This window comes from Falco naumanni, assembly GCF_017639655.2.
Source record: "Falco naumanni isolate bFalNau1 chromosome 3 unlocalized genomic scaffold, bFalNau1.pat SUPER_3_unloc_1, whole genome shotgun sequence".
NCBI classification, from domain to species: Eukaryota; Metazoa; Chordata; class Aves; order Falconiformes; family Falconidae; genus Falco; species Falco naumanni.
This window is the reverse complement of record NW_024427318.1, coordinates 146,822-157,260: the sequence shown is the minus strand read 5'-3', so window position 1 is coordinate 157,260 and position 10,439 is coordinate 146,822. Positions and strand designations below refer to the sequence as shown.

The 10,439-nt window shown below is 50.4% G+C and overlaps 1 protein-coding gene and 1 long non-coding RNA gene across 2 annotated transcripts; both read right to left on the bottom strand.

The window, feature by feature from the left end:
- Positions 1-2,075, bottom strand: LOC121081767. Its single transcript, XR_005825803.1, has 3 exons — positions 2,011-2,075; positions 1,019-1,167; positions 1-31 (listed from the first exon to the last, which is right to left on the bottom strand). It is a non-coding gene; the product is annotated as an uncharacterized LOC121081767 (long non-coding RNA).
- A 15-nt stretch (positions 2,076-2,090) lies between these two features.
- LOC121081759 (translation initiation factor IF-2-like) lies at positions 2,091-8,850 on the bottom strand. Its single transcript, XM_040580993.1, has 3 exons — positions 8,810-8,850; positions 6,709-7,527; positions 2,091-2,248 (listed from the first exon to the last, which is right to left on the bottom strand). Exons 1-3 carry the CDS (start codon positions 8,848-8,850, stop codon positions 2,179-2,181), a joined length of 930 nt encoding a protein of 309 aa, XP_040436927.1. The 3' UTR covers positions 2,091-2,178.
- Between the last annotated feature and the right edge of the window lie 1,589 nt (positions 8,851-10,439).

The window sequence follows — 10,439 nt, the reverse complement described above, 5'->3', positions numbered from 1 at the left end:
GTTCTTTTCACTCCCGGTTGTTGCTGCAGGTCTAGAAAACAGAAATACCTTTCAGTACTGAAATGCTTACATTGATTACCAATAACACTACAGTTGCTTTGAAAACTTCACTGCAGAAATGAATTAAACTAAAATCTAGTATAACAACTTCCTTAGAGGTAGTTGAAGGCTGAAACAGTTACTGTCTACCATTATGTCTATTGGAAGGCTATTTTTTCCGCAAGATATTAAGCAAGTAGTTGCAATAACTGTTCTCTCAGCTTCACACAAAGTGACAGAAATCTTACAGCTACAGACATGTAGCTATGCGGTTACGTGCATTCCCTGTTTAATACCAGGGGTTTAGTTAGCTCTCTTCAGTACTGAGAATCCTTCTCCTACAGCTCAAAGAACTGTAATTTTGGATTCTCTGGTGTCCTGCGTCTGGCTGGGATGCAGTTTATTTTCTTCACAGCAGCCCACGCAGCGCTGTGTGTTAGATTTCTGACCAAAACAGTGTTGATAACGCACCAGATTTTTAGCTAGTGCTGAACAGTGTCAACAACTTCTCCTTCTCACTTTGCCACAACCCACACAGGTCAGTTCAGGGTGGGCAAGAAGTCAGGAGGGTACACAGCTGCAAGAGAAAAGGTGGAGCGGGGAGCAGGGCAAAAAATCCTGAGATACCTGCAGTGAAAGAGGAATTTTGCTTTTCTGTAAGTCTCTCCTCGCCCTTTTTAAACACACGTAATGTAATACTTCTATGCCTGTGCACACACTCATGTAATTAATCAGAATTTGTGCACGCGACCTCATTGCTGACTTGGCCAGCATGTTCAAGGCACTCTGAACAAAAAAGAAGTGTTTGTCAACACAAAGCGCATCAGGTAGTGTGGTCACACGAAAGACTAAGAATCTTCATATGCATCAGATTTGCCAGAAAACCCAAAAGACAACAAAACCCCAAACTTGCCTCCAGCTCTCAGGTCAATTTTGATCAGGAAGTTTTATTTTCAGCGTTCCTTATATGCATGCATACCTTCATCCCGAGACGTTTCACTGGACGTGCTATCGTCCGGTACTTGACCATGATTGCCACTGGAAGAGCTCATCTGCTGATGAGCCTTCTGCTTTGAAGGCTGTCTTCTTTTACTTTCCTTTGCACCTTTGGCATTCAGGGCAATTTTACTGCATTACACAGAAAGAAAGAAAAAAATCACCGAGTGAGTAGGTTTGCAAAAAGTATTTCTGTGAAACAGACATACTTAAGATGATGTCCAGAAACAACCGAGACGACAAATATCTATGATAAAACCACAGACTTGACTGCAAAGATCATGGAAGATACCCAAGTGCTTAAAAAACCTGCCCCTAGGAGTAGTGAGGGGGAGACATGGAATCTGAGCTAGATCCAGGTTAAGCTGGACTATATCCAAATAGCCACGGTACAGAAAGCATCTAGAGCAGAGATTCCTTTGAAGGACAGACGGGAAAAAACTCCTGCTTAGGTTTACATAAAAATACGTGTGCCTTCTTTAGACTTTTGAGACTGCTTTGGTAATATCATCTTCTCCCGACAAAGGGCATATTAACTTAATGAAAACACCAACCGCACGGAGATCGCTAAAATCACCTAGAAAAGGGAGTAGTAGCAAACCCCAAGTTCCTACTCTTCTTTTTCTACATTCCTACATTTCCTACAAAAGTAACTGCTTTTTCCAGTCTGCTTTTCTTTCTGGTTTTGAAGAGGCATTTTGCCTCAGTAGTAACATGTAAATCACAGGAATCTGGGTGGGGTTTGTTTTCTTTTTTTTTCCCCTTTTCTTTTTTTAGAGCAGGCAATAAAATTGAACCTCCATCGTGAGCTTCGTGTTCTCTAAAGAGAAATTTTCTTCACTTTTTGAGAAGCGGTGGACTACTCACTATGGCTTTCACCACTGGGGAAACGACTTCAACCACTACAGTATTAGAAAACCTAAGACACTTACACAGCACTACAAATAAGAATTAGAGATTATTTCCTTAGCTTACCCTTTCATTGGCATTTTAATCAATTTTGAGCTCTCCCCAGATGAAAAACTCTTTTTGGTTTTTTCTGCTACGGTGTTTTCATTCTCCATTTTCAAACAGTCGTTCTTCCTTAGAGTAATCTTTTGCTTCATTTGCCAATTAGTGATGTTGCCTGGTGGTGTATTTAATTTATCCAGACATTCCTGTTTTGCCACCGCCTGTGCTCTTGAACATCTTTGTGTGCTTTTTTCTTCTCAACCTATAAAAACAAAGTTAAGCTTCGTGTATTTCTTAGTATTTCTAGAAGACAGAAACACCACATCCAAGATGGATTAGTTCAGGGTTTACCTTTGAAATAATATAAAGTGAAATCTTTTTTTTAATCCATAGAGAAGCATTTTCACAAAATTACACTACAAAGTGTATTATGTCATTGACAGTTCTTCAAATTCACTCATCATGAAAGACGTAACAAAAATACAGCCCTTAGAAAGAAAACAATAGTGTATCTTAAAACACGAACAACAAAAAGGTGAAAGCATTGCAGATGGACAGTTAGAAGGACTGCACAACGTTAGTTGTAACACCACCAGAAAAAAAAAAACCAAAACAAGCGGAACTGTGCTGGGCTACTGCTCCCTGAACAAGGGGAGGAAAGAAAAAAAAGATCCCAAACCCACAAACACAAATGGTTTCACAGGAAAGAGGAATTTTCACGAAAGACAATGAAGACACACCATGCAGATATCACAGCACATGAATTAATAGTCAAGACCCTGTTCAGAAGCTATTTTCATTCTTTGATTCAGAATCAGAACCGACAGAATTGTATGGATTTCTTTTTATGGCAATGAAGTGGTAACTACTTGCTCTGGAACCGAGTGCCACCTGCTGTTAAACTGGAACAACAATGCATTCCGTTTTCCAAAAATGGGGAAAAAGACAACTCTCCACTGCCCTCTTTATTCACCAGTCACCTATTTCCATTAGAACAAACCCCAATTTGTAGGAAGCATCTTCCCTTCGTGACGAATAGCTCAAGGGAACAGGAAATACTCTGCCTGGCTCCAGAAGGCTGCGGGTCTCCCTAGGCTCTTTTACACACGCTCCATCGCTGCTATCGCTTCAGCAGCGGTTTTACCTCCCACAGAGACTTCCTTAAAAACATGTTCTGACTTTCCTGAACAGCGGATTGTATCTCACAGTTTCGTTGATTTGCACAGCAGAATCCTGCAGTTTCCGTTGAAGCTAACAAAGACCGTGTGCTTTCAAAACCGAGCACATCCAGCGCCTCCATCCTAACTCTGAATTAGAGCTATTGCCTAAACAACTACATGCTGCACACGCTGCCCGTGCCAGCCCTGGCTAGCCCAGCCCTGTTTTACCCATTCATCCAGGCACTTGCATCAGTGCCTCTGACTTGGTCAATTTACACATGAGAAACCAGGCCTTTCTGACCAACACCCATGCACTGGTTATTTTTAAATTAATGACGCATTACTAACAGTCAAAATCACATGCGCCGCAGATTTTCCCTCAATTTCTTCACAGCATCACCTGTCAAATACATGACTGCTGCTTTCTTTACCTGCAGACAGCTTGGCACAACACGTACAATATTGTACAACATACAGCTCCATCTGGCAGTGAGACCAGAATGGCCTTCCTACAGTGCAGGCGGGCTGCATATCTCCAGTAGCACCCACAGCCCCAGCCTGCACTGCTTTAGAGACAGCAAAGATCCGCGCTGATGAGAAACGCTCTCATGCACATGGCATTTCACCTTGTCCACGGATTTGAAACACGGGCTGCTTCGCAAAATCTAATTTTATGGTTTCGTTCCAAGGCAAAACAGACTGTCCAACAACTTCTGACTTACACTAAAAACCATAAATATCCACCTTCCATATGAACGGATACATGCCAGGATATGTACTGCTGATGAATTTTTTCGCATGTTGCTGGGGAGCAATACCTGCACGGGTTCATCTTTTTGTCCATCTCTACTGGGATTCCTCCTAGCTGGGTACGTTGCATCTCAGCGTTGTATGGAGGGGATTACCTCCAAGCAGCGGGACAGATCACCAGCCACCCCCGTCGCTCCTAAACTGCCTCTGCTGAGCATCTCGGTGCCTCCCACAGTGGTGGCTTGCTCAGGAAGAGGTGGCCGAACTCAACATCACACCCCTTCTGGGGAGATTTAAGCCCCAAAGAGCTCAGAACTGGCTGAAGCCAGCACAAAAGCCTATCTTCTCGAGAGAGAGACTTGCAATGTCCTTACACCCTCCCTGTCCTTCCCGTCTACATCAGAAACCAAAGAGGGGAAGCGGTGCATGCAGATACACAGAGAACACTGAATGGGACACACTGGCTCCTCTTCTAACTCCTTTATTGTCTCAAAGGTGTTTTCATTCTCTTTGAGGAAAAAGAGAGAAATATGTATAGTCCCCAGGTTTATCCCTGGTAAGCACTTTCACATGTTCATTTAGTAAAGCAGATTAGATTGATTCCTCAGAGGCTGGTTTGTTGGGTATTTTTGGGGGGTGGGGGGGGGGGGGAGGAGGGGACTATAATGAACTCATTCCGTTTTTAAATCAGGCTTAGGAGCCATGACTCACTGGCTACGAATACATGTACACACATGCGTGTACAGGACAGCACAGAATACTCTATTTACCCATATGGGTCTGAAAAGACATTTTTTTTTTCCTATCAGTTTTTGTTCTGTGCATCGTTTACAGCTGGACTGCACGGCCAAGATGGTTTTCTTAATTCTGTGAAAACACTTGCATCTATTGATGCCTGCACCTCCAAACATAGTGATATGGTCATACAGCCAAATTTGCAAAGCGGATTACTGTTCTTACACCATTCTGGGCATGGCAGACATACCCATAGAAACACCCCTAACGGCCTAATGTTCATGCCTATTTACACATTTATTTCTGCTATTTTATCGTCTGTAAAGAACAAGTGCTGCTTTCCTCCACCTGTCTCAGAAGAAACCTGAATACTTAAGGAATTAAAACAGGTAAGTCGGCCAAAGGAAAATTTAAACATACTTACTTGAACAATGCCAAGGTGTTATTACTAAAACGCAGGCACTTTGACAGCAGGTAGCTTACCAGTGCTGTGCAAAGTGACACAGAAAAGCCTCAAGAAAAATCCAGTAGAGTTTGGGTCAATCCACTAAATCCCAGCACAATGGTTCAAGGGTAAAGGGCACTTCAAAACAGAATGTGTCCTGAATCATGTTAGCAAGAAGCCAGAGAACATATCCTGCTGGGAAGATCATTAATGATTAGGAAAACTCGACGCGGCTACTATAAATTTGTCCCAGGTTAGAAAAGGCCAAGAACCTTTCAAAGGACGCTACAAAAAAATAACACTTAAGACAAAAGGCAAGTGGAGTAGCAAATGGAATTAAAGGGAGTCCTAGAAAGTAGAGTCTTTCCGTAATAAGCAAGCAAGGCTAATAACAGTCTAGGGCATAGAAAAGATTAGTTCAGCAGCAGCAGATAGGAGAGCAAATTAGTTCTGTCTTACCAAAAGGTAAATGGGGGGGGGGGGGAGAAATCAGTACTTAGTGTTTCTCTTTATTTTTCCTGCATCTAATTTTTAACTGTTAAGAGAAATAACGCAAGAGCTTTATTTTTGCTAATGCCAGGCAACCGGAGTCTGGAATTTAAATTAATCCTTTACACACTGCCATTTGGGGATCATTTCTACCAGATCCAACAAGGATACAAGGGATAGGACAAGAGGAAACGGCCTCAAGTTGCCCCAGGGGAGGTTTAGAGTGGACATTAGGAAAAAATTCTTCACTGAAAGGGTTGTCAAGGACTGGAACCAGCTGCCTAGGGAAGTTTCAGGGTGGCCTCACCATCCCCGGAGCAATTTCAAAGACGTGTACACGTGGTGCTCAGGGACACAGTTTAGTGGTGGGCTTGGCAGTGTTGGGTTAATGGTTGGACTCAATGATCTTAAAGGACTTTTCCAACCTAAATGATTCTATGATTCTATGCTGTTCAAAATGACCTACAGTCTTCCTTCAAAAAAGAGGGGGTGTACTGCTGTTTCAATTGTACTGGTTCTCAGGCAATCCAGCCTCGTAGCACTCTTTAGTTTAGTTTAGTTAAAGTTTACAAGCACCAAGATATCCCCCCGTGACAGCATTTTAGCTAGTTTGATATTAAGATAGACGTTTTTCTTGACGTGATTAGCAGCGTATCTCAAGCTATGTTTGAACATATTCTTAGGTGAATATGTTCACCTAAGACCAGACGGGGGGCGAGCCCCGGGAAGGGCCGCTGTCGCACCGGGACGTCGCGCAGCCCCTCCGAGCGCCGAGCCCGGCCGGGGCCGGCAGCGACCGTCTCCTCGGGACCTGATGCTGCCGTCGAACGGCCGGATCCCATCGCCCGCCGCGCAACGGATCGAGCACCCGCACGGCCGAGGGACCAGCTACGCGTCTCTGCGGGGACGGGAGCTGGGGGGCAAACCCACAAAGCTGGCACAGCCCTTTGCAACAGGAAAATACTTTACAGCCCTGGAAAAACCGTTTACGATGGCCTTTAGTCACACTTAATCCTCACTGGGTCTTACGAGCCTCGTCCCCATTTAAAGGCACAGCGGTCTTTACTTTCACTCAAGTGTTCATGCACAGTTCAAGTCATTTCTGTTTGGTCTCATTAACCAATTGGTTCTCCTTGAGCTTACCTTGTGCCCCAGCTTGACCCACGGCGTCTGTTCCCTCTCCCGAGGCCGTGTGCTGCCAAGCGCCTGCGACACGCGCTGTCCTCCGGACCCTCTCCTGTGCTTCGCTGCAGACCCTCACATCTTTTCTCTACGCTGCCACTTAAGGCGCAGAGCTGCCTTCTGCTGACCACCGATGTGCAAGCCGTCGGTCCGCAGCGCTTCCCGGGGCGCCGGGGGCTGCCTGCGGCGCGGCGCGGGGCCGGGGGCGGCTCTGCGGGGGCTGCCTGCGGCTGAGGCGGAGCCGCGAGTGCGGAGCCGCGGCGCAGCCCCCGGGCTCGCCCCCTGCGGAGGGCTGCCCGCTCCCTTCCCTGCGCGCTCCCCGGCGCTCGCCGCCTCGCTCCGGCCGGCAAACCCCGGAAAAGGGGTCCGGTCTCCGGCTGGCAAACGCCTGCCCCGAGCCGGGCACGGCCAGCGCCGCCGTCGCAGGAGCGTGCCGGGGCGAGGGGCGGCGGCGAAACGTCTCGAACCTCGGCAGCGACAGCCCCGACCGCGCGGAGACCCGGCAGCGAGCCCGGGCCCCCCGCGGGAGGCGGCTCCGGCTGACCGGCACCTTCACGCCGCACTCGCGGCCTCTGCCGCGGCCGTTCCCGTCCTCCGCAACCGCTCGGGGGGCGCCCGTCACCCGCAGCTCCCCCGGCTCGCCCGCGCCGCTCCCGCAGCCGCTCCCCGGCTGCCGTGCGGGGTCTGCGGCCCGGGCACAGCGGCCCCGCCGGCGCACCCCGCACCGAGCGCACCGCGGCGCGGGGGGGCGGGGGCCGGCGACCGCGTTCCAGCCGCCGGCTGTCCCCGACGGGAGGGGCGGGCGGGGTCGCTCCGGCCCGCGGCACCGCCCCCCGAGCCGCCCCCTCTCGCAGCCCGGGCTGCTGCCGAGCTCCTCTGCTGAAAGCCCGAGCGAGATCGCTGCCCCCCGGGCCCCGGTGCCCACCCGGGGCTGGAAAAGCGCAGCCCCCTGCGGCGTGCTTACAGGCACCGGGGGCTGGGGGCTGCCTCTGCCTGCCTGTGCGGGTATGCACACCGCATAACCGAGCGCTGACCCTCACTGCATGCACACGTGTGTGCGGTGGGCATGCCCGCTCGGCACGCGTGTGCCCACTGGAACACGCTTCCTTGGCCGCAGCCGGGGCGGGGGCTGCAGCAGCCTCCCCTCTCTCCTGGGCTGGTACCTCTGGCACGACAGATTTCCCTCCGACAACGAACATTAAAGGTAATGCTGCGGAGAGGCCAAACAGGTCACTGACTTCCACCCAAGCTGGCATTTCTCCTGCAAATGCCTACTCTGTTTAAATCATTATTTCATTACACCGTACCTCAAAAGCATCATTTTCCTGAAGCCAAATCACGACCAAACACACGCAAAAACTACGCTGGCCTTAACGCCGAGCGGCTCTGCCTTCCGGTAGGAAAGCTGTAGCGCTCAGGGCTGTGCCCCCCCCCCCGAGACAGCGCGGTGCCCCCCGAAAGCCGGGCTGCAGGCAGGAGCCGCCCCGGGGCCGGCAGCCGTCGGCAGGCGGGCAGGAGCCCCCCTGCCTGCAGAGAGGGGCTGGGGCTCGGCCCGCTCAGCGCCTCGGGGGGCAGCCAGGGCAGGGGGAGCCGAGCCCCACCGGCGTGGAGAGACGGAGCCTGCTGGCAAGGGCCTGCGAGCTGCTGGAAGAAAACGGGCTGCTGCAGGGGTAAGACTCAGGGACACCAGGGTACAATCACTGTGGCAGGGGGAGATCCCGACCTCCTACTCAAATGGGCCCCCCCGAAGAGAGTGAATCCCCCCGCCCGGGGAGCACGGGGAGTAAATTTAAAATGAACTCTACCTTTAAATTGAAGCGAGAAAGCAACTAACCGATAGTTAGCTCGTAGGTGTAGGCTTTGGGCAGAACTAACCAACTTCACTGTGTAAACATGTATTGTGAGTAAAACTACGTGTGCAAGTCAGGAGGAGCGACCCCCCTTGCACCCGGCACCGCAATAAACACACCCGCTTTATAACTTACCCTGGGTTACGGAGTTTAATTCCGCACGTCAGACGGAATGAGCAGCCTTTTTACTAAGCAATTAGTTCTTCACCTACCATTTCCCCAGCCACTCTCTCACCTGGATACGCTCAAACATCGACCTGCAGTAAAACTCTGCTGCAGAGCCTCTGTGCCTGCTCTGCAGCCTCAGGATTTCAGGCAGGGAGAGCAGTTTGCTGCTGCTCCTCTCCTGCCCCTCCAGATGCCTTTGCTCCTGTGCTCCCTGCCTGCTGCCCGGGGGGGATGGGGGCGGGGGCGGGGATGGGGGGATGACTCACTCCCACCCATTGCCCTGCAGGACAGAGACATCCACCGCATTACAACAGGGTCGGCCCGGCAAGTCTCTGCCTCCTCCGTGTACATTGCTTTCCTGATCCTGCTTCCCACCTCAGCCGTAGGGCCACGAGGCACCAGCCTGGAGCAGGGGTACCCAGCCAGGCCTGGGGGAAGGGGTGCATCTCAGAGGCAGAGGGGCTCTAATCGCCCCGTTTGCAGTGAGGAAGTAGCTTGTGCAAGTGAGTCCACATCACAGAGCAAAATCCTGCCACAGGACCTGGGCTACCCAGGAGCACACAGCTAAAATGTACGGAGAGTGGGATACTGCACTGCCTGGTCCTACTCCCACCTCACACAGTGCCCGCCTCAGGAGCCCTCAGTGGGGAATTCCCCTGTTTTCTCGCAATACCCAGTATCCCCACCATCACCTCCACTCCAGCCAGTTCACACCCCCATGCCCCTTCGATGGGTGAGCAATTGCATCCGCAGCCCAGCAGCAGCACAGTGAAGCGGTGCGGTACCCAGGTGGGTGGATGCCCCCTCCGTGGGGCAGATCCGTCACACAGCTACAGCACAGCACTCCCACTGTGCCCGGTGAACAGGCATGTCAGTACTCATTTCTGGATTTGCTGATCTTTGTAATGCACTCTGTAGCCCAAGGCCTTATTTATCACCCATGCTATCCTCTGCACTGACAGCAGTGCTGATCTTCCTCGCAGGCTGTTGTTTTCTCATCTCACCCCTGACATCAGAGGGCATCAGAAATAACTATTTTTTTCCTCTGTGGCCTCGTAATGTGAGGGCAGTTCCCTGGCATCCCTGTCTAACAGCTAGGCACTGAGGCACAGGGAAATTACAAACATTCCTTAGATCCTGGGCCAGGTGAGCCGTGGTTTTTGCTGGCAGACCCGAAGTGCACCGTGCAGTGAGTACCTGGCTCTGCAGCCACAGAGGCAGGTCACCAAGAGGTGCTGTGCCAGTGGAAAATGAGGGATGCACCCTGGCACGGCGGTGGAGAGACTGGATGGAATGATCTTCCTATAGGCCCTGTGTAGCCTCTGCCGGTAACATGCAGTTACCCAGAGTGATTTAAAGAGTCAGTCACCAATATTCGAGTGAGCGGAGGAGGTTATCTTTATTCACCAGCGCTGGGTGCATGGGGGATCGCTCCACCAAAGTCATGCACACCCAGGGGATTCTTCAGTCCCCTCTTTATACAAGCAACTCAGACCTATTCATTAACTTTCCAGGAAATCGTTCACATATTCATTACAATGCCAGGAACTCATTTACACATCTCACTAAACTAGTGACCATGATTTAAGTCCTTGTCTTTGCCACCTTTCATAAACAACAGGAACTTAGGACCAGATAGCCTTTTTAAAGATGACAAATCCAAGGACTTCGCAA